This window comes from Podarcis gaigeae (genome assembly GCF_964106915.1).
Source record: "Podarcis gaigeae genome assembly, chromosome: 3".
Lineage (NCBI taxonomy): Eukaryota > Metazoa > Chordata > Lepidosauria > Squamata > Lacertidae > Podarcis > Podarcis gaigeae.
Window position 1 is genome coordinate 23,455,336 of NC_139680.1, and position 24,710 is coordinate 23,480,045.

Here is a 24,710-nt window from a genome sequence, read left to right on the forward strand (position 1 = left end):
CCTCAATCATATGCATCTCCACCTGCAATCTGAGGTAGTACAACCCATACATTCTTGTTTCAGTGAGAACTAGGCCAATACCAAAAGAGTAATTTTACATATTAAACACAAGGTGCTAGATAAAGTTGCTTTATATCAGACAGTGCACTATAATGGAGAGCCTTATAATGAAAGTAGAATTGCATTATACTGAGATTTCAGGTAAAATCTATTTCATTTTCATCTTATGAATGTTCAAGTTCACAATAAAAAAATGTATTCTAAAATTTAGATTTGGAAATGAAGTTTAAACTTTTGCCTAAATCTGCTTAAAGTTGCATAACTTTATATGAGTAAATGTTAAACTCACAGCACTTGTAGGCACATTTTGTTACAATTGCAATGGGTAAAGCACTTTTCAAAGCAGATGGTAGAGTTGACACTTTACCTGTCTCCTAAATGGAGGAAGAAGAAAGTGGCACGTCCTCAGACTAGTTCCGTGTAACACAGACTTGGGGCGACTCCACACATTGTATAACCTAAAAATGTAAATGTGGATGGGACAAAAACATGTTTGCAGACACATGTAATATATAGGTAGTTCACATTAGAAGTTGTGATTGGCTGTGCCACCCTTTTTATGCTGAAAACAACAAAAACTACCTAGATTTCAATCTGTGTTAAATACCACCACCCCCGTGAGCAGTTTCATTAAGATAGTTATTGCTGACATAAACTTGGATCCATTCTATATGCAGAAAATGTATTCAATTTGTGTGACTTTTGTTATGCACCTTGTGCTAAAGGTAAAAGGTGTAAAGGGACCCCTGACCATTAGGTCCAGTCGTGGCCGACTCTGGGGTTGCGGCGCTCATCTTGCTTTATTGGCCGAGGGAGCCGGCATACAGCTTCCGGGTCATGTGGCCAGCATGACTAAGCCGCTTCTGGCGAACCAGAGCAGCGCACGGAAACGCTGTTTACCTTCCCGCCAGAGTGGTACCTATTTATCTACTTGCACTCTGACATGCTTTCAAACTTCTAGGTTGGCAGGAGCAGGGACTGAGTAACGGGAGCTCACCCAGTCACTGGGATTTGAACCGCCGACCTTCTGATTGGCAAGTCCTAGGCTCTGTGGTTTAACCCACAGCGCCACCCGCGTCCCTAGCACCATGTGCTAGGACACCACAAATGAAATAAAATCCCAAGGTGTTGTTCTGCTTGCGCAAAAGGAAGCAACATAGCCTCCCTATTCTGACACTGTGTGAACTTTTGAATGCAAGAGTTTTCCTTTTGCTCCCAAGGGCCAATTGTTTTCCTTTTGCTCAAAATTGTTTAGATCCAGCACATCATCAAGCTCAGTTCACTTGATTTCCCCAAAACATAACTTGCAGCACATTAAGTGAAATTTACACTGGTTCCTAGGGGGAGAAGTGCTTGGCTCTGCTCAAGTGTGTTTGTGCAATAACCATGGAGATACACCAGTTCTGCAGAGTTCATTAGATCATCACTGTAGGAAATGAGTGCATATAAGAATTAGGCACTGCCTTCTACTAATGACCAGACTACCTGAAAAGCAAATATATATATGGTTCTACTTTTCTCTGCTGCAGTTCATACATTCAGCTGGGGGCCGAGCTTCAACAACATAGTAGAAGAGTAGCTCTCAGTCTTTTCTTTCTGCTGTGCAGATGCTTTGCAGTGCAAACTGTACTCCTCATAAGTGCTCCCTTGCATTGACACCTTGTTCAGCCTGGTTGTCCATACAAAGGTCTCAGTTCACACTGAAGTGGTGGAGGGGAGATCCTGAGTGAAGGAAGGGAATAACTTGTGCCCCTCCATCATGTTGGCTCAATAGTGCCCTCATTGAATGTATGAATCTCCTTTCTACTATACCAAGTTGTATAAGATTTTAAACTTCCATCTGAGCAAATTTGTTGTGGAGTAATTCATTGTACACTCATTAATAGTTATTAACTACCACACTACTGTAGTTGAATCTTTTTCTCACTGCATAAATTTAGTCAAATGAGTAGGGTAGGGAACAACCGTGCAAGTCGTCGTTTCTCAGTTTGTGTCACAGTCTTGCAGTCTCTGCAGTGTGTCTCCAGTGTTGAATGTGCAGCATGTATTTATTTATTTAAACAGTCTTACATGCAAAGTGTGTTTCCTATGTCTCAAAGTCAACACTTTTGTCATCTGAGGTCATTTATGAGCTGATTTTGAGATACAGTGGTACCTCGGGTTACATACACTTCAGGTTACATACGCTTCAGGTTACAGACTCCGCTAACCCAGAAATAGTACCTCAGGTTAAGAACTTTGCTTCAGGATGAGAACAGAAGCAGCTGGAAGCCCCATTAGCTAAAGTGGTGCTTCAGGTTAAGAACAGTTTCAGGTTAAGAACGGACCTCCGGAACAAATTAAGTACTTAACCCGAGGTATCACTGTACAGTGCACAATCAATTTTTATAATTTGTTGATATCCCTGTTTTCCTGGAAGTTTTGCTTTTATCTCTGTTATACTGCAAAATGATGAATAAGGATCATCTACCAGATCCTAGCTTTGCTCACGCATTCCTAGAATTTCTATGGCTTGGAGACAGGGCTGTGTATGACCGCTCTGCCTCTTCTGTCCCCTTCCCATCCTAGTGCTCCTGTAGAAAGATCCAAAGTATCTGAAAGATCTAAGTGCAACCATCTGAATCTCCTCTTCAGACCTTTCTTAAAAGGTGTCTGGCCCCATGACCCCTCCATACTTGATGCCCCATACACATTCTTTGAATGGAATGATAGATGTTTTATTTTATTTTTACCTTGCTTAGGATGCCCTGATAGGGATTTTGGTTCCTCTTACTTTCTCATTTTTGAATCTTTAATTTTAGTTCTCCACATTTCTGAAGCAATTAGCAAATGAGTCGTTTTTTTTAACCCCTCACAAAAGTTCATCAGCATTTTAGTGAGAATTTTTATGTAATAAACACATTATTGTAAACGCTTTTGATTAATACACATTTTTGCAGTAACTTTCCCTAACATAATGTGGCTTTTCATATGTAATTGCCACTGGTGTATTGGTGAAAAGTGTGTATATATCACTTTTTCTACACATTGGTTGGAGAACTGCACCACAAAATTCACAGAAATGTGAATTTTGAAGGATAGCAGTGTTTTTGTTCACAAAGTGCAAATTAGGTAGTTCCTCTTCCAAATGCAAGCAAAATCTAATTTCTTCCCCACCCCCTACCTCTTGTGCACAATTTAATTGTTACATCGGGATATGTTTGCACAAACTTTACGGGGAGGTTGTACAATATTGGTTGTTTATTGAGTGCCTGTTCTGATTTGCTTGAGGGAGGTTATATGACTTTACATTGGGAAATTGCTATCCCACACTTTCCAGTGCATTTTCTCATCACTTTCCTGACCACAAAAAAGTCTGATCTGAAGCAGGTTTATTGCACAAGATCACCAAATCCTCTTTAATTGTGAAACCCGAATTTGTATGTTTTATTCAAACAGTGACCGTATGAAACTTTGTAACAAGATTTCCCAGCTGTTGGGAATTGCAAGTGCAGAAATCACAGTTGCACATAAACTGAGCTCCCAGCAGGCATCTGGTTGGCCACTCTGTGATGCTGAGGTTGCTGGATTAGATGTGTCCATCGCCTGATCCAGCAGGCTGTTCTTTCTTCCCATGCAAGTGTATCAGAGCAACCAGGGAACAGCTGTCTTTTATTTGTCTATCCCCCCCCCCCCCCTTGTTCTTCAGCCAAATAATAATAATATGGTCCCAGTCTTAACGCTAGCTCTTAACTGTAAACTTACTGAAATGACCAGCTGGTGAAACCTCAAGGAGAAAAAGAGAAAAGTTTCTGGTCTCTCAGCTCCGCTGATGGAGAAACCCTGCAAACCTACCTCTCCTTCTACTGTGATGAGTGGAAGAGCTACTTCATTTTACTTATAGGACCTAGATTGCTGTTTGATGTCAGGCTTTCAGGCCCTTCTAATGATTTGGGCCGCTGTGAATTTTACTGCTTTTGTTGTTTACATTTTAGAGTGTTCCTAGTATTTTATCCTCCTCAGCTCTCCTTATGAAGGAAAAATAGGGTAGAAATGATTATAAATAAATAAAATAAATTTCCCTAACTTAGCTTCTGACCTATCAGGTCCCATATAACACACCAGACGTGTGTTTTGCTCTGCAATTGAAGGCCGGAAACAAGAATAGCAAAATTTCCTTAAGTTGGGAAATGTGCATGCGCACAATAGGGAGCTTGTCTCTTTTCAGTTTGGACTTGTGTATGATGACCTTGCCTGGTGGAGAGTCACTACTCGCTTAATTTTGTCACATTGCTAGTGTGGGTTATCCCCTGCAGTTTTCCTAATTCAGTTCTAAGTGTACTTGGGCACAGGGAAAATTTAACATGTGGAGCCTACCTCAGAATCCTTAGAATATTTCACACCAATTTCTGTAGCTTTATTTTATACCTCAGTAACTTCCATACGAGATTTTTTAATGCTGCTGAGGCAATGTTTTTAATGCAGTCAACTTCAAATGGTAATAAAATGATGGTACAGAGTGCATTTAATGTGGTGCTGTGTTACACAGCTGTGCTGTTCCCGAAGATCATTCCACAATGTTTTCCTACAAAAATGAATTCTGTTCAGCAAAGGTTCTCCTACAACTGTAATTAGTGGTTTCCTCTTTCTGTCCCTTTTATTGATTCCTGTTCAGCACAGCTTGAGGGGATTAGTGGTGTATTGCCTCTTAATAAGTCAGCTTTTGTTCATGTGTGAGTTAATTGCTGGTTTCCTCTCATTCCCTCCCACCTTATAATGAAATGTTGCTATTTTGCTAGATAAGAAATAAAATAAACAATTAAAGGAAGCCGGTAATTAAAACCCCTCCCATGGGAAACAGAAGCTGACTAATAAGCAATGATTCATCACTAATCCCTCAGGCTTGTCATACAGGAAACAGTAAAACTACCATAGGAAACTTACTGGTAAAGGCAAGTAGCATCTGAAGCATCTCAGTAGTTCATTGCCAAATGACACCTAGCGCTTCAGTAGGGATGCTTGAGAAATTCAATCTTTATGAATTCTTATATGAGCTGACCTGATACACATCTCCCAGACTGGAGTGCAGATCGAAATTCGTTTATACTCTGACTTTCAGACATTCTGAATAGCCTAGCACAATTTTTGGCTCCCAAAAAAGTAACAAAATTGTACATTAAGAAATGCAGATATTTAAGTGAAAAGCCATAAAGGCTGCAATTCTATTGCCCCTGGGAGGACATTCCCAGGGTCAAAAGAAACACCAGATCATCATCTTGAAGGCTGGAAAAAGAGCTTAGAACTAAAGGGGCTGGGAGGAAACAGATGTTGAATCCCCCTTCCCAACCCACATGGCATTCCAAGTGCTTGGACCAACTAATTTTGGAGCTCTGCTTTCAGTAGGGGCAAATGGGTGTTCGGGGGGGGGGGGGAGGGCATGCTGGTGGCCCATCCGAAAAACCCCATCAAAACCTGGGAGGAAATAAGGTGTTGAAGAAGTGTACAAGATTAGTAAATATCCTTTCATCACCTCCATGAGATGAAGTTTGGGGTGGATCACTTCCATGCACTTACAATGTGAAATCCAACAGTGGTAGACCTTGCAGTCTCAAATTTCAGAGGCGCCCTGTGCGACACCAAAATTCGGCACCTCACTAACGCTCGCCCTCCATTCTATATCATATTTGGGGTGCCCCTTGAGGCTCTGCAGCCAGTGCAGCTGAAATGGTTGTGCCCCTCTTAATCTGCCTCTGTGTCAAACAGGGAGAGTTTTGCATGGACAAGTATATTACAAACTACTATGTCATTGACATAGGATGTATGGTATTTTCATCTGCTGTACTAGAAAATGAAGGAAATGGCATAATGACACACATGGCAATTGTCAGTCTTTGAACATGCAGAATGGAGCTCCATGTATCTTACATCTTCACAAAAAATATGGGAATTAGGGGGTGGGGGACTGAGAAAGCAATATAGAAATCTGCAAGTTTCAGCTGCAAATCTCTGCCTAGTTTTTCATGCGTTCATCTAGTCAATGAGACACTTAGGCATGTATAACTTCCGTCAAGAGTACACTCAAACTGCCTTGAATTTGTTCTAAAGGACAGTAAGGAATGTTTCTCTTAGTAATACAACTTGCATTACGACCAACTGATCATTTCATTATTGTTCCAACGTATGATCCTAAATCCATTGGTAATAAAGAGGATATGTTTTCTCTCATGTATTTCTGGAGAAGCTGAAGTGAGAGATCCAAAGCAATTTGCTTTGGACTTCAACTGCAGCAGGAAGATGTCACTATGCATAAAGATTCACCATAAGTTCATATACTCTATTATCATTGATACTATAAATATTTCAATACAACAAAGGTTTTGAAACAATGTGTGGACCCTCTAATAGTGAACTAAATAATGAATACGCAAATAAGTAGAGAGACACATCTGCTTGCATTTTGTTGTAGTGATTTACTTCTTTGTTCATCTTTTCTCCAGTTCCTTCAGATGTATTTTTTATAAATTCATTGTGGAAAGGTTTTTATGAGCATCAAGGGAAAAGACAACCTGCAACTCTAACCGTTGACTGGTTCAATGCTACAAGCAGTAAAGTGAATGCTACATTCATTGAAGCATCTAGCACACAGCTCAAGCTATCAGGTGAGGTTTGAAATTCCATTTTGAAACTGCAATCAAGGTTTCGGAGACATGTTCCTACCTGTTTCGATTTATATGTAGCATGTGTAAGGTAGAAGAAGAGATCTATTTATACTGCTAGAAAGCCTTATATCGTGACACGACCCTTAGAAATGATCTGGTTGCTTGCAGCTGAATCTGATGAATGAAATAGGTTTCAATTAAAATTATTATTGTTTGCTACCTCTATTAACCTGTAGAAGAAATCCCATCCTGTAGTCACCACACTTCCCCTTTGATACCTGGCACTTAGGGAACATTGGCATTTTGTTGCTGATGTAAGTATAGTAATATTTCTTTACATGCAAAGTTTGTGCCATTTTGCTAAGTTTTTCCATGCCAATGCTTTGTAAAAATAAACCTCTATATATCTTACTCCCACAAATTATTTTGATAAACAAAATCTATCCCGTAGTTACTTCTAATTCAAAACATAGTCTTTTCCGTAGCATGGTTTTATGATCAGATCTAGCAATTGAAACATTAAAAAATAATAATCAAACACTCTTAAAAGCTCTGTGCACATTTGCAAGTTAATGCACACATTGAACTTACATTAGTTACCAACTGAGGGACAATATGGGCCCCTCCAGACATCATTATTTGTTCTCAATATGCTAACAGGGAAGTTATACATGATGACATGTTAAATAACATTTGTGTCTACAAAAGCTTTGGAATGGCCATACTGCTTTGCTTGCAACAGGTGCGTGTTTAAAGGGAGAGAGTTTTTCTGTTGTTAATGGAAGGTTTCCTGGTTGGTTTGCCTTTTCATTGCTCACGTGAAGGGGCTGCATGCTAGGCCAAAATGCTTGTTCATATCTCTGTTGATGGCGCTAATATATGATAATCTGAGTATAACTTTTAAAAACTGGTTCAGAGGTGAACCATTGCTTTAAAAGCTGGTTTGTAGGAATACATTACACCATTTATTTAAATGCAGTAATATCTAATTACGTAGTTTTTTATGTAAATGAAGTTTAAGCTAGCTAAACATTTTACATCATCTACAGAAAAGATTAATATTTTGTTCAGTCTAAAAATACACAGAGTGAACATGTTTTAAAATGCACTTTCTATAATTTTCTTTGCAGGCGTTTACAAGAAAGAGGAAGCCCATTTGCTTTTGAAAGTCTATCAAATTAAAAATCCTAGAGAGGGTTCTGCAAGCAAGTTTGAAAATGACAAATGGGCCTTAGATGGCTATGTAAGTAAACACAGAAGAGGTTTATGTGACTCAAATGTTGTCCCCACCTAGTAGAATATCTCTTCTCTCTCGTATATTTTTACATTTGTGGTGGTATACATTTTGAAATGTATAAAACCCATCATTACTCCCTTGACTCCTTAAGAGAAGTATTTTTTGCACACATCTGCTTTATTGCATTTAACATTGCCTTGTTCCCAAAGAATGATACACAGAAGATGGAAGATTTTGCTGGGCCAACTTTCTCATGGACTTTGGGATATTTTAAAATACTGGAACAGAATATTAATTTCATTACGTGGTTTCCTTACTTATGGAGGTCCTAATTTGAAGGCAGAAGTTTCTCGTTTTTCAAAAGTAATTATAATCTTCACTGAAGATTATTGTTGGAAGGAAAGCTATGAAATTGCAGAACTGCAATTTCCTAGAGTGTATTAACAATGTATCCGTTGTTCTTCCCGATTAAGAAATGTTGTGTTTTGAGGTTGGATCCAGTAACCAAGGTGTGCTTTCCCACTCACTGAAAACATTTCAGGAGCCCAGGTTGCTAACCAGATATGTATATGAGAGAAAGAAGAGGGACGATGAGGAAGCTTTCTCTCTGCACACACTGATGTGTGAAAGGAGGGTGCAAAATGAGAAGACAGCTTCATCATTGTGCCCATCTCCTCTCTGTCTTCCTCTCTGATGCAGAGAGTTATTGCTAGGCAAGACATGTTGCTCCTCCTTTTCCTTTGTCTGTGTAAGGATCCAGCACCAAAAACCACGATACCAAGAGGAAGCAAGTGGTAATGGGTAGAGAAGAATTTCTTGACATGCCACTCTTGTGACCTATCACTTCATACAATTTTCCGAAAGCAGCATTTCAGCAAAACTATACATGCATGTCTGAGCGTGTATGTACATTCTTCTAAATAGAGCCTCTTTTGCCAATGTAAACTGCAGCTGAGGGGGACCCATTCCAAATTCGGACTTCAGCAGCTGGCCGTGGATTAAATTGTCTCTCTCCTCCTCACATCAGGGTCCTGATTAAACGGCTGCCAATTAGATACCAGGTGAAATTCATGGCATTGGTTCTGAGGTATAAAGTCCTATGGAGCTTGAGACTAGGATACCTGAATGATCATCTTGCCCCTTAAATGCACAACCATTGCATTCTGCATGTGAGATCCATTCTGCACAATGTAAGAATTGTGCCTTTACCATTGTAGCACCTACCCTTTGGAATACCCTCACCATAATATTAAGACAGGTGCCATCTCCACTGTCTTGAAGACTTGCCTTTAAACTGAGATCTTTCCTAGCCTCCCTCTGTTTTGGCATTGTTTTAAAGATGTTTTTATTGTTTTACCACTTGTTGTTTCTGCCCTGGATTCCTTTGGGAGGAACGGCAAGACAAAAATATGATAAATATCATAAATAATAAATAAAATGGAGTTGCCAGTGTGAGATTTCCACTTCGGCACAGGCCAAACAAGTTGGACTCATGGCAACCTGAGAGTGTGGCATCTAGCCAGCCAGGCCCCATGGTGGGGCTGGAGGTCTTACTCAAGACCCCTGGAACTCCTCATAATCTATCTCTCCAGCCCAAGGCAATCCAAGCTGGAGCCCCTAGCACTTGTCATTTGCTGTTTTCTCCTCCTACAACCAGTACAAAAATCAAGGAGGAGGCAAGAGGGCTAAAGAAAGCGTGTCTTGGAGAGCAGGTGGGTCACCTCTGAGAGTTGCATCCAACCCCATAGCCTAGACCAGAACTTTCCAAAATGTGTGTTGCAACACATTAGTGTGTCAGCTGCAATGTGTGTGTGTGTGTGTGTGTGTGTTGCGTGAATGCTCCCTGTGCTCTTCCCGGAACTGGAAAGTGGTTAGTTTAACCTCCAGTTTGCTAGTAAAACTGAAATACTGTGTCACAAATTATGCAGGTCTAAAAAATGTGTCATCAACATGAAAAATTTGGAAGGCTCTGGCCTAGGCGTTCCTCATCTCTTCCTTGGTAACTGCAGCATTCCTTTCAAGTATTTCAGAATTTGTAATCTAGCAAATGCTACAAATGCAAAATCTTCATCATGATGTATAGTTTTATGAGTCTCTTTGTTCAAATGAAAACCAGGATTTGTGTGTTATTAAAAATGTTTGGCTGTTTTAAGTATTCTGATGATTTTGTTTCATTGGTGTATCAGTAATCATGAAATGCAAACAAACAAAAACGATGGTTCCATTGTCCACTCTTGATTTTAATGGTTTCTCTTTGTTCTAGGTGTCATCGGGACTCGACAGAGGTGTCTTCACATATCAAGGTGACATACACGGAAAAGATTTTGGAAGATTTATGCTCCAAAGACAAAGTAAGTATGCTGCTATAAGCCCTATATAGTGTCATATAGTCTATTATTGAATACTGATAACCTCAAATCACTGTGCCAACCATTGAAGTAAATAAAAGCATATTTATTGTATTCAATTACTACCACATCTTCTCAATTAGTTTAAATGTGCCATTAAATCTCTAATTCAACTATTTCATGCTGCCACTTCATTTTTGATGCAACAGCAACCTAATAAGATAACTGCAGGATGCTTCTATGAAGACCATCAATGCAGAATGATGATTATAACAGTGCTTTAAATGGCTTTTACAACTTAGTCTTTAATATGTTCTGTGTTTAAATGACTTTGGTAGTCCTGGATTCTGCATGTATCTTCAGACTGTAAGGAAAAAGCCAGCTTGCGTTTTCCAAGGCTATTAAGGGATATTGTTACCATTTGTGGATCAGATTAAATTTAAATATTCTGAATCCTTTTTTCAAGCTTTGCCAGGAGATGGAGGTGATGATGATGACAGAATTTACATAGGGGGTTTGTGATGTTAGAATCTTCCTGTTGGAACCATGAGAACCCAATGGTCTGAGGAAAACAGCTGCATGCATTCATATAGGATTATATAAAGAAGGTAAAGGTACCCCTGCCCGTACGGGCCAGTCTTGCCAGACTCTGGGGTTGGTGCGCCCATCTCACTCAAGAGGCCAGGGGCCAGCGCTGTCCGGAGACTCTTCCGGGTCACGTGGCCAGCGTGACATCGCTGCTCTGGCGAGCCAGAGCCGCACACGGAAACGCCGTTTACCTTCCCGCTGGTAAGCGGTCCCTATTTATCTACTTGCACCCGGAGGTGCTTTCGAACTGCTAGGTTGGCAGGCGCTGGGACCGAGCAGCGGGAGCGCACCCCGCCACAGGGATTCGAACCGCCGACCTTTCGATCGGCAAGTCCTAGGCGCTGAGGCTTTAACCCACAGCGCCACCTGCGTCCCCCCTATAGGATTATATAGCTCAGCACTTATTTATAGATCTAGACATTTTATACACGTTTATTGCATTTAGAAAATACATTGCATTCATACAAGTACTTTTAAAAAATGTGCTTGTTTTGCCAGCCATACTTGTGCTGGATTTACATGCTTATACTTGCATCCCTTAAAAAAAAAATATATATTTTCTTTCCCTTCCCCTTCATTTTCTTTTCAGGTCCTTTAAGTACGGGCGCAGATCATCCCAATCACTTCTATGGTACAAACAGCAGTTCTGTTGCAGCTGCAATCCTGGTACCGTTCTTTGCTCTAATATTATCAGGGTTTGCATTTTACCTCTACAAACACAGGTATGCTGGATCTAATCTCTTGTGACATATTTAATTAAGTGCACAAACTTCTGCCTGTTGAGAGTAGAGAGAAGAGAAAGCTTAAACAAAGATTAACTGCTCAAATTTTACAAGGTACAATTTGATAGCCCAAGCAGCAAAACAACAAGTAACATTTTGGTAGCTTCTAATGAAAATTGGTTGCAGATACAAACAAAGACATGGGTGTGTGTTTAAGACTTTTCTTTCATGGAAAAACAAAACAAAACATTGAGGTTAGCCTACATCAGAAATGGCTACACTGTGGCCCTCCTGATGTTGTTAGACTACACATCCAATAATCTCTGACCATTATTCAAGTTGGGCTGATGGGAGTTGGAGTCCAACAACATTTGGAATAGCCTACCTATTTTGCATTTTTGAAACAATACACAAGCACAGCCATTTTTATTTTATTTTTTTGAGTTTGTATGCAGTTCTCAAACCAAGTAATGGGTACCAGCTGCATATATTTGGCTAAGTGTGGATAAAAATCCATATATTAGTGAGAATAATATATTATTCTGTGAACTGCCCTGAGACCTCCGGGGTGTAGGGCAGTATATATATTCAATAAATAATAATATGAAAAATATATGTACATTTGCATTGAAAAATATATGAGGGGAAATTTACAAGCAAATGTAGATTTTCATGAGGATTTTTTTTAAAATGCAAAATGATGTGGAGAGCTGCACTTATGATCGGAAAAATTAGAAACTGAGAGAAACCAAAATGGACAGATTTGCCCAAGTCTAATCTGGTGAGCTACAGGTTGGGCTGGGTGATATCTTGTTTTCAGCAACTAAAACATTGTGATATACTGATATATCAAATGTTTGAAATTGCCCAGCCCTACTCCATACCACTCTTGCTCGCAGGAGGCAGAGCGGTAAGGGTGCTTGCTGTGCTGAGGGGCAGGTGGGGCTGCTGGAGGGCTTGATCAGCTGAGAAGTGGGCTTCCTTAAGCTGCCCCTCTCTGCTGATTACTGCAATGTTAGCTGGCAATACACTGCAACTTCCTGGCTGCAGGCAGAGTGACTAGGTGAGGTGCACTGCGCTGGCATCAGCCAGGGAGGCACAATGTATGCTGGCTGAAAAAAGTCTGAAACTGGTATTGTTTCAGACAATTAATTGTAACATTGCCCAGCCACAGGGTCACCAACCCCTGGCTAGGACTGGACAATGGTATTGAAACATCGCCCAGGACCAGTAAGGGCCCAGAGCACAATGGTGGTTTTACCCGGGGTCAATTGCAAGTGAAACGGCCTCTGCACCCAGCACACTGAAGGAGAAATAAGCTGCAGTGGCAGAGGGACTCAGGAGCAGTGGCTGTTTCACTTGCAATACAGTGGTACCCCGCAAGACGAACGCCTCGGAAGACGAAAAACTCGCTAGACGAAGGAGTTTTTCGTTTTCTTAGCCGCTTCGCAAGATGCATTTCCCTATGGGCTTGCTTTGCAAAACGAAGCTTGCCCTGCAAGCTCCGGGGATAGCGGGGAAGCGCAGCGCATCTTCCCCTCTGTCCCCGGACCTGTTTTGAAGCAAGGGGCGGCAACAGGGAGAAGCATCTTCTCCCCGTTGCTGCCCCTTGCTTCAAAACAGGTCCGGGGACAGAGGGGAAGGCGCGCGGCGCTTCCCCTCTGTCCCCGGACGGTCTCCATAGGAACGCATTGATTGATTTTCAATGCATTCCTATGGGAAACCGTGCTTCGCAAGACAAAAAACTCGCAAGAAGATAAAACTTGCGGAACAAATTCATTTCGTCTTGCGAGGCACCACTGTATTCTTCTTCACCAGGTGAAACCACTGAGGGATGTAGCTTGTTCCTCCCTTGGCTCATTTAAACGTCTGCATTGAGGGGTATGCGGCTGCCTGCCCCTCAGCAGAGAAGTGTAATGGAGCCCCTATCCCACCACCAGATTGTGTGACGCACAGATGAGGTGGGGGCTCTGTTAGACTTCTCCAGGCAGGCAGCCACATGCCCCTCAATGGAGAAAGAGGTAGCTCACCTGACCCACACACACCCCATGCCAAGGCAGTAGAGAATGAGGCAGGCACTGGCACAGCAGGGTAAAGGAAAAGAGAAAGAGGCAGCCCCCAGGGAGCCAAAAAGCTGATCAAGCCCCCCCCCTCCTTTTTAGCTCATGTGGGGCAGGTGGAGTAGCTTTCTATGAGAAAGAGGCAACACCTCACCCACTGCCGCCATCTTGGCACAGGCAGGTTACCTCCTTCTCCCAGAAGAAAGAGACAACCCGCCTGTGTGAAGGCAAAGGCAGCTACCACTGCCTGGCTGGGAGAGCTGTGTGTTTCATCCTGGTCACCCCAGGAGGGAGCCTCACCTTAGTACCTTGTTCCTTCCATGCACCAGACTGCCTCTTTCCCCATGAGGGGCCAGGGTGAAACCACCGCAGCTCTCCCAGTAGGAGTGGTGGCAATTTAAGCTGGGGTAAATGCATCTTGTTCCTCCCTCTTGTTTCAACATTCTGGTATATCGCCAGATCACTATGTTGAAAAGCTGACATCCTCTGGCCTCCATCGTATCATACAAAATATATGTAGCACGTTAACAGTGCAATCTTCTACTCAGAAATAATACATTTTGAGTTTACCTTACTCCAAGCCATAGGATTGTAGCCTAAGGTTTAATAAACAGTGGACATGAGACAGCCAAAAGTCAACACTTTCAAGGGAGATATTGAAGCACATGCTTAATTTTTCCATTTCAATTTATGAGACTTGAAAAGGACTTCTGCATTGTGCCTTACATGTGCTGCCCCCTTCCCAGTGCCTTATGAATGTTAGAATTCATAGATAAACAGACCCTATTGGTACATGCTGAGTGAGCTTATGGGAGTGCTGCTAGAGTTGGTCTAACATGAGAATTGGGTATATAAAACAATTTCTGACTGAGAAGATAGATTAATTTTAAATATGCATAACTCTTTAAAAGTACCAGAAGTAACGGATCTTGAATGTCCTAAACTACAACCCTGTTAAGAGACAAAATAACCTTCAGCAGAAGGATTATTTTTATGCCTTACAAAATTAAGAATGTGTGTAGTAGTTTTGAGTCAGCTGCCCCTGTCCTTGGGAGGAAGCTTGAATGCAAAGGGTGCTGCTGCATGTGTAGGTTGCTAACCTGACCATCCTCATCTGGGAACCAGGGCTGACTGCTACAGCACTTTACTGCAACTTTAAGCTATAGTCCCAGCTCAGAGGCCAAGACTTTTTAGCTTAGAAAAACCATGCACGTTTAGTTTCTCCTAGCCACACCTGCATTCTCCACAACCTCTGAGGCCTTAAGTATCGGGTGTGCAAATTTATACACACAACGCTTCTTTTCAGCTGGAACTCACTGGAATGGCATTCCAGCACGTCTCAGCTAGGCCCTGGAAATGAGGGGAGAGACCTAACCAGACTCAGCAAAGGCCCACTGAACCTCCAGCTCACGAGGAGACCCTCTCCGAAGGGAACATCCTCTATTAGCTCTAGATATGGTCTCCTCGCGAGCCAGGGGCACAACAGGGCCTCCCAGCTGGCACACGGGAATCCCACCACCACTGCTCCAACAGTTTAACAAAGCCGGCCGCCTCTTCCATGACCACCTGGTGGCAGAATGTATGCTATCTCTGCCTGGGCAAAGCGCAAAGGGAGCCTGCTGCAGCTTGCCTTGTAAAGCAGCACAGGGGACACAAAACACCACAGTCCAGGCAGGGAAGCTGCTGCCAACTCTCCTCTCGCTCTCCATCCCCAGGTCAGGCTTGACCCGGGAGTGGAGCTGTGGCTGGTGGCATTGGGTTGTCACACGAGGAAGCTGTCTCTGCAGCCCCCCCGTTGGGCTGCTGCCACCACCACCGCCTTTGCACACATGGGTGGGGAGAGCAGGGTGACAGAGGTAGGCTTCCTCTGGCTCACGAGGAGACCCCCTACGCCAAATATATCCCCTTTGGGTTCTGGAGTGGATATTTTGAGGGAGGCGTGTTCCAGCACCTTTTGGTCTAGAAATATTATTATTATTATTATTTATAACCCGCCCATCTGGCCAGCCACTCTGGGCGGATCCTAACAGAATATTAAAATACAATAGTCTATTAAACATTAAAAGCTTCCCTAAACAGGGCTGCCTTTAGATGTCTTCTAAATGTCTGGTAGTTGTTTATTTCCTTGAAATCTGGTGGGAGGGTGTTCGACAGGGCAGGTGCCACTACCAAGAAGGCCCTCTGCCTGGTTCCCTGTAACTTGGCTTCTCGCCGTGAGGGAACCGCCAGAAGGCCCTCGGCGCTGGACCTCAGTGTCAGGCAGAACGATGGGGGTGGAAACGCTCCTTCAGGTATACTGGCTGGTATATCCGATACTGGATATAAACTACAGCAGCCCTTTTTAGTCAAATGGCCAGACTTAGAAAGTCAACATCGTGCTGTTGCAACATCCCTCCACCCGTGGGTGCTGTTCCAGGGGCTTTCTTCACCACCCAAAAAGGACCCATTGCACTCATGAAAGTCCTTGTGCAGGGCTTTCTCTGCCAGAATGAATTAGTTGAATTCTTCCCTTGGTAAACAACCCTATAGGACAACATAAACATGGCTAGGATGTAGACTTCTATAGGCTTATGTGGGGGGAATAAATTCCATTTATCTCAGAGGGGCTGTTTCTATTTAAAATAAAAAAAGGTTTAAAAATTCTCTAATTTTTGTCACAGCATTTACTTTGATGGAATATATATATTAATTCAGTTCAATCTTCTAACTTCAAATAAAATGAGTGTTTTTTGAGGGATTATAATTTAGGTTCTATTTAATTATATAGTTACATTCATAAATAATTAACATTATATTTAGGGTAGAAGACTCTATATATCACTACTGTTTTAATCCCTTCCTTTCAGCTCAGCATACGTTTTGAGTTCCATGTAGAAATTTGAGTAATTGAACAAAAGCAAATAGTTTTGAAATCAAATATTTATCTATTGTTGTCGTGCGTTGTCTGACACAGGGCATTAAACAGCTACTAGTTTGTTTTGGCTCACCTCTAAAAATAAAATGTTTCCATTTTGCTTACATTTGTCTGTTATTCACAGTACTGTCTAATATGGGCAACCCCCCCCCCCCATTTACATGGGGGTTATGTTCTGAGGCACCATGTGCAACAGTGAAATTGCATATATTTGAAACATTACTGAAAAAGCCTGTGAATTCTGCCCCTTTCTGTGATGTTTTCGGGTTACTTCCAGGTCTGGCACAATGTGTGTATACACTTACCGAAAGCATGTAAATGGGGTGTTGCCTACATAGCTTTCATAGGAATTCAGCACAATATTTTTCAATTTTGCCCATCAAAAAAATCAACACAACTTCACATACCTCTTCATGATCAAGTTTTTTCAGTACATATCTGGGTATCTGAAATGAAAATTTAAAAAACCCATGAATTGGGTTACAGATTCTTCAGGTTACAGACACTTTAGGTTACAGACTCCGCTAACCCAGAAATAGTACCTCGGGTTAAGACCTTTGCTTCAGGATGAGAACAGAAATCATGCGGCGGTGGCAGGAGGCCCCATTAGCTAAAGTGCTACCTCAGGTTAAGAACAATTTCAGGTTAAGAATGGACCTCCGGAACGAATTAAGTTCTAAACCCGAGGTACCACTGTGTAACAGATTAAAACATGTTCTTAGATTGACCACAGCAGTCATGTGGAGCTGTTACTGAAGCATGAGACTGTGGTAAAATGCTACGTACACACAGCTTCATACAAGGAGGGCTTTCCTAATAACCTCTAAAAGGAAATGTATAGTTTATGGCCCTAATGGGATGAGTTCTAGAACAGCCAAGAATTCTAGAACTACCCAAGAATTCTAGAACTACTAGGGGGCAGAGGCAAACCTTCCAGTTTCAGTCCCTTACACCTTGTCAGGTGCCACTAGAAGGGAATGGGCTTTGGGAGAATTGTGAGGAGCTGCTCCTGGAATGGAGAAACTGAAAAGCAAAGTATGAATGGAGCAGTCACTCTTGCCAGTCTGAATCCTGGCCCTGGGCAGTTGCTCAAATAAACAGGGAATCCTCTCCTTGTGCAGAGCTCCATGTCTTCATCTGCCCCCATGGCTACTCTAGAACTATTTGATTGCAGTTCTGACCAGAGGATTGCCACCCATTCCCCCCAGCCAGCCCACTAGAATCTCAAGAAACTTTGAAATTATTTACATTAAAGTAATGAAAGGAATGACAGTAAACCCTGCTGCTAAAATTCAGAAACATTGCAGCTATTTGTGGCTATTGAAACCAATTTTTTTAAAATGACCAAAAAGGGAAATGATTTGAAGGCATTTCTTGCCATTTAGCAGGCTTTTAAGAACTCGAAAGAAAACATTCAGAACCTACCAGGAAGCAATTCCCATCTGTTCCATTCCACTTTTGGCAGCATCTACTACTATATTGCTCGAAGTGTTTATTTCACTTAAAGTTGGGATTAATGATTAAATCTAGCAGAGAAATGAAGGTATTTTTGCCCTACAGTTTAGTAGACTGCAATAAAAGGAATAGATTTTTTCCTCCTGTATTACTAGTAGGAAATGTTATGAATTAAGTGATAATGAGCTTTCATCTTTTCCCTGCCATGGTTTTTGCATGTTTTCTTCACAAGAAACAAGACACATAAATTGTGAAGTTGGTGACAACATTTTCCAAGAGAAAAAACTACCTATGCACCTTTGTAGTAGTGGAGAATGCCAAATTACAGTGGCCCCTCTGGATACAAATTTAATTCATTCTGGAGGTCCGTGTGCACCCTGAAAAATCTGTATCCAGAGGCACTGTTTCTGTGCACACACACGGCGCAATAGAACGCATGCGCGCAGAGTGCTTCTGCACATGTGTGAGCAGTGAAACCCAGAAATTCCAGGTTTGCCACTTTCGCAACCCGAAGTTTACATTACTTGAGAGTAACGTAATCTGAGGGTCTACTGTACATGCTTCATCATGTTTCGCTTTGGTCCATGTCTCTTCCTCTCCCCTTCCCCCCTTCTCTCTCTTGCACACAGTGGGTGGTGGGTGGGGAGACATGGTAGTTGGTTCCCTATAGTGCTACCTTATGCCACTGGCGAGTCTGTACGAAGGAAGCAATCCCCTGGTCTTCCATTCCATCTTCAGATTACTCCTATGCCACTGTCCAGTAAAGAGTGTAGCAACTGCAGATAATAAAAAGATAGAACAATAAAACTACAATTAGATAAAAGTATCAAAACAGTTAATAAATATTAAGATATTAAAGCAATATCTTAAGAAATTCAGCAGAGCAGATAAAAAAAAATACAATGTAAACAGATTATGCAACCAAAACTGTGTTGCATAATTTGAAGTGTGTAAGGTGATTTGACTAGTCTGCTCACCTCTCTTGGTGTGTCGGTGTTGCTGGACAGAAGAGGCTTCACAGGGGCCCCAACAGTGGAATTCAAACGGCAGTGCCCTTCTTGATAGGTGGCGGGGGCATATGCTCCCACCGCCTATCAGGAGCTGGATACCCTGCACCCTGCATTGGCGAATGGGGATGCAGGCTAGACGTGGGCGGAGCCAGGGCAGAGCCAATGGAATCAACAATGGGCTTCCCTCGGATCTGCCCCCTGCCCATTGAAGCAGCCCACACCTGGGGCACAGGCTGTTTGTTCCTGTGCCGGGTTTTCCTGCTTCTTTGTAGGATCAGGACCAGAGTTTGCTGTGTTGCTGTGGGAGCTCTGTTTTGCTCCCTGCTGCACTAGGCTTTTGCCTTTTGCCTTTGGCTCTAGCAAGCTTCATTTGATGTAAGTCTTAAGAACTCCCACCTGGATTGACAATTCATCACTTCCGGCAGGCAGGCCGGAAGTATTTAGATTGCCCAATGCCCAAGCCAAACCTCTTTCATTTGTATTCAATAAAGTTATGGCCTGTTTTTACCCCAAACCCAGTCTGATTGGTCTCTTATTTATACGGGTTGGAATATGGGAAGTCCGATGCCTTGTCCTGCAAGTAGTGTTCCAGTTTACATTTAATCTGGCAAAGGCAGACTAGGGAGTTTGCTTTAAAATATGGACATATTTCTTCTCCAACTCTACTCACAGCTATTGCAGTGTTTTAAACAAGCTCATGTCCTTCAGGTACACAAGTACCAGGTCCTAAGCTGTTCTTTCCTTAGTGGGAGAAAGAGTACCTGTTTTCAGGTGAAAACAGACCCATAGAACTGGCCTAAAACGGAGCCTAGTGATGTGGGAAGCCGCGCTCATGGAATTTGGATACATGTGAAACAGGTCTACAGCTTTTACTTTTTTTGATGCTTTGGTAACTGATAACTCCGTGTTCTCTGGGCTGACTAGTGAGGCAAGCTGCCAACCATTTTAAGCAGCAGGCACTTCTGGGAGCTTAATAGTGTTCAGACGTCAGGATCTTTATAAATTGCTTTAGTTGTACCATGTTATTTACAATGGCTGAGGCTCTGATTTGTATCCTCCTCTTTCCTCCCCACTCCAGAACAAGACCAAAAGTGCAGTACAATGGTTATGCTGGACATGAAAACAGCAATGGACAAGCGTCATTTGAAAATCCTATGTATGATACAAACTTAAAACCCACAGAGGCAAAAGCTGTGAGGTTTGACACAACTCTGAACACAGTTTGTACAGTGGTATAGCCTTCAGTGCCCAGTTTGACTGATTCATAGCCATACCTCTGATGGACAAGCAGTAATTCCTTTGGTGCCATATACCAGTTTCCCTTCTCTAGGCTTCACTGCTGTAATCTTTTAACATCTACCGGCATAGACGCAGCAAGGCTTTCTGGTGAAACGTCAAGTCTTCTAGGGAATCAAGACCAAGATAATTTCTTCATCTCAAAGGTGGATTTGAAATACCTGGCTGCATTTGCTCCAAATCAAGGCACACTTTGAAGGAAGACTGCCAAGTCATATCCATCTGTCATATTTAAATGCCTCAGACTTTCACATTTGTAAGTGGCTGGATGCCTTTCAATGCAATCTTCTGGGCACTCGGATCACTCCGTTGGGAACTGTGACAAAAAATAGCACCATAAATTATCACCAGAAATAAGAACATTCAGGAGGAGATTTAAACAACAACAAAAAGCTTTCTTGAAGGAGAAGACAAGACAACCTTCCTCGGGGGCTGCACATATCTACAAAATGCTTTACCATTGAAATCTTGTCAACTGTTAGAACAACCCTACAGTATATCTCAGATATTCATACATAAGGCAGTCTACAAACTTCCCAGTCAGCTGTTGTATTGCAAAATGTTAATGCACAATTTTTTGCACTAGTGTGGTATGAATGACTGAGTATGATACTGGTTAAAACAAAAACAAAATATACAGGGTTTATACACACTATCCATTGTATATAAGCATTTACTCATTTTTTTTTTTGTCCTGTGACGCATTCCAAAATAATTTTACCCAGCACGTATGTTATACAATGACTCCTTCCTCTATTCCTGGCAGAGTGACTTGTGACTATGAAGAGACTATATTTTGGTTTATTTTCCATGTAAACTCCAGTACAACCCAGCCAGATTTGGGGGTGGTGGGGGTGGGAAGCCCGTGTTTACAAATCTTCATTCCCAGCCTTGCTTCCGTTTTCTCTCTCACTTCATTCATTCTTTTTTTCTCAGCATCATACTCTGTAACAGCAGGGGAGTCAGGCAGCTACTGCTGCTTGCCATGTACAAAATGTGAATAGTAATTTATTTTAGATAGTTCATAAAGCCTGTGGGCCCGTGCTCACAATACAGTCTTCCCTTTTGCATTTGTTTGCCATCTTTTTTTCCCACGTGGAACTACATTGTTTTCTAATGTTACATAGAACTTACAAATGCATTGCAAGAGAGTATGTAAAACTCGAGCCACATCCAACATGCAAGCCACCACTGCAACCACTACGCTTTCCAATGGGGTGTCTGTATGTGTGTGAGTGTGTGAATGTCTTTGTTGGCTACATTTTTAACCAATACTGCTTGATGCTTTTGTAATCACACAGCTTGACAGAGCAAGTTTGAGATGTACGTGGAAAAACTCCTCAAAGTTACTGTAGCAAGGGTTGCTGCTAGCTTCTCAAAACGAAAATGGGGACATGGCAAAATTAACTGACAGGTTGTTGATTCACCCAAGTCTTTTACCTATAGTACTAACTCATGGGTGGCACAGAGAGAAGGATAAGAAAACTACGGGGATAGCTGTGGCATGATTAGACCTCTGTTGCTGCCTACTCCTCAGCTCAGTAGGCTAGGGTGAAAACCAGAAACAAGGGAGCTAGAGTGGCACCAGTACATACTCTAACCTTCCTTTATGTCAGAACTTTCCAAAAATGTTGGCGCACCCACACTAATTTAATCAAACCAACTATGTTGCATTTCAAAAATTATATTCAGTTTTATACTGTATTTCTATTGCTTTCCGACAGAGGGACAAACACCATTGTACGTCGCCAATGATTTGCCACCTGACTTTTAAAAACAAACAGAATTATTTATATTAATATTCTGACACCTTCACATCAAGTACACAGGCCAGGTCTGACTACTGGTTCCACACACCGAAAGGATCTTTGGAGTCGTGTTTCCCAAACATTACCCCCGAAAGTCATATGTCAAACCACTTTTGACGGGGCTTTCAAAAGCAGGTTGTCATACGGCAGGGGCAATTTTTATTCCTTGTTCAAAGTGGGGGGGAGGCAGGAATTCCACTGGGCACATTCAAGCCCTTGGGCAACTCAAGTAGCTCTTTGGATCCAGTCCATTATGAACCCTGACACCAAACTAAACCAATCACCAAAAATAAGCATTAGCAGAAAATAATATATATCAGTTTATGTTAAATAGCAAGAAAAAGTTTGCAGGGCAATCTTTGATCAAAGTAGAAAAACTTACATGATTTTTGATGGAAGATACCAGCAATGCCAATAAGTTTAGCTTCTTCAACTTTTTTTAACAAAAAAATGTTTAATATTAGAAACCTTGGCATTGTCTGGACATTTGTGCTTTGCTTTAGAGGCAGATTACTTTATTATCTCACGTGCATTTACAATTTTATATGATATCTGACAGATTTGGGCATTCTCTGGAAGGACAACAGTGATCAGAACAAAATAGCCCTCCTTTCATAAAGAGGCATTGCTTCCAGTGTAGATTGCACTGTTGTATACTGGAGAAAGGGAAACACTGAATTGCTGCCTCTGAAGTCGCTTTATTGGTGATGGCAGATGTAACCAAAGTCATTGGGGGGGGGAGAGAATACAAAATATGAAGGGAGAATGGGTTTGGGTTCTCCCCCAACCCCAATTCTTACCCTGTCTGGATGAAGAGTAAGAAGAAGGAAAGTTTTGTAAAATAGTGTTACCACACTATATCCTGGATTGGGAGATCCAGGTGCACTGCACATGAGAAAACAAGTCTGCGCATGGGTTGGCTCCATTCATTGTAATGAGCTGGGGGAGCATTTCAGACAAAGGAGCTTGGTTTTCAACTTTTCATTCTTTAGAATCTGAAAATCCTAACTTGATTTATTCTAGGGAAGTATATTTAAACAAGAAATAAGGCTGTTCACATTAGAATAATAAACCATCGACTTTTTTTTTTTACTTAACGGAGGCAAAACAACCATTTCTCTCTGATATGCCCCAATCTTCAGTTGTTACTGAACTTCTCATCTGCAGTGTCACTCATTTCAGTGAAACTACAGAACAGAACATTGGTTTGTACCCACACAGCATATCTAGAGATACAGCCCTACCTAATAAAATAGGTCCATGGCGCTCTCTCTCTCTCTCTCTCTCTCTCTCTCTCTCTCTCTCTCTCTCCCTCTGTGTGTGTGTGTGTGTGTTTCCCCCTTTGTCACCTCTGTGCCTATCTCTTGAAGGTTTTCTGTTCCCTTTGGTTTTGTTACAGTTGCGTTGGATTGCGCACTGACCAGGTTAAATCTTCCATTTCTAACACTCCTTTTCAGGCTCCATGCTTGCCCAGACACGCATCAGGTGCACCACCCCAACAGCCCAGATCTTCAAAGTGCCACCCTCAAAGTCCATTCACTTGAGTAGAGCCTGAATTGCAGAGTGACTTGAATAGTAAAATTGAGGTCTGTCGTAGTACGGTCATGCCAAAGGCAGTATGAAATCTCTGTGATGTGTTTACTGTTGACTCTTTCCCCAGAAAGGACCAGAATGATTATGATAAAGCAAAGGTAAACATACTCAAAGAAAGAACAATCAAAAACAGGTTATGTGCTTCAAAGCTGTTTAAATCTGCTGCTTGTATCACCCATCTTGCCTTTCTCCAGGCTAGCTGCAATAATTTTTTTCTTCTGTAATATATTTTGTAAACAAAACAAAAAAGCTGTTATTAAAGAAGGGGGGAGGGGGGGAAAGCTGGCATTACGATCAAATCAATCTAATTTTCATTCCCAGTACTCCATTTTGCCATTTCACGACATGCTGCTGTGACATGAAGTAGGTGCAAAAGAACTTTTTTGTACAGAGATATATTTTTTATGAAAAATTTGTAAAATTATTAAATATGCTGTACTTTTTGATTAATGTAGGTAAATTGTTAAAAAAATGTTTTTACAATACAAAAGGAGAAGAAAAAAATCCTGTAATTTTTTCCCAATACTGTAAAATGCACCATCTTTAGCTGAATTTTCAGTTCTGAACCTATTACACTTGTATTAATATTAAAGTGGCCTGTTTAAAATATACAGTAATTTTTTTGGCAAAAGAAGTATAAAAGACTGTAATATAGCCTGTGCAATGCCACCTATCTTGAAAGCAAATTCAAAGTTCTAATTAAATATTTAATTTTAGATTTCCAGATTACTGTGTAGCACTGTACTGTTCTTATAGTCTTATTTTATTCACTTGAAATTGAAGAATTTCTACTAACCAAGTTTAAAAGAAGGTACTTGTGTAAATGTAGGGCCATACTGACATCAGAGTTTCCTACTCAAAGTGATGTGCCTTTATATGTCTGAAGAAATACGTCTATTTCTATGAAGTATTATTTGCCTCCTCGTATCTTTGGGCACCAAATCTGTGGAATATTTTCACTATCCTTACTTCTCTTATTTC

General features: G+C 41.6%; 1 protein-coding gene and 1 long non-coding RNA gene across 5 annotated transcripts in view; one reads left to right on the forward strand and one right to left on the reverse strand.

Moving 5' to 3' along the window:
- The window catches only part of CSMD1 (CUB and Sushi multiple domains 1), a 949,787-nt gene extending 925,332 nt beyond the window's left edge, over nucleotides 1-24,455 (forward strand). For all 4 annotated transcript variants that reach the window (XM_083729648.1, XM_083729649.1, XM_083729651.1 and 1 more), the window contains 5 exons: nucleotides 6,537-6,698; nucleotides 7,829-7,941; nucleotides 10,199-10,286; nucleotides 11,461-11,593; nucleotides 20,111-24,455. In XM_083729648.1, the coding sequence (XP_083585774.1) occupies nucleotides 6,537-6,698; nucleotides 7,829-7,941; nucleotides 10,199-10,286; nucleotides 11,461-11,593; nucleotides 20,111-20,270 (656 nt within the window). In that variant the 3' untranslated portion in view covers nucleotides 20,271-24,455. The remainder of the gene's footprint in view (nucleotides 1-6,536; nucleotides 6,699-7,828; nucleotides 7,942-10,198; nucleotides 10,287-11,460; nucleotides 11,594-20,110) is intronic.
- On the reverse strand, nucleotides 11,288-20,400 carry LOC310840701. The gene is made up of 4 exons (XR_014562016.1): nucleotides 20,307-20,400; nucleotides 18,699-18,798; nucleotides 16,975-17,013; nucleotides 11,288-11,647 (listed from the first exon to the last, which is right to left on the reverse strand). It is a non-coding gene; the product is annotated as an uncharacterized lncRNA (long non-coding RNA).
- Nucleotides 24,456-24,710: the final 255 nt, after the last annotated feature.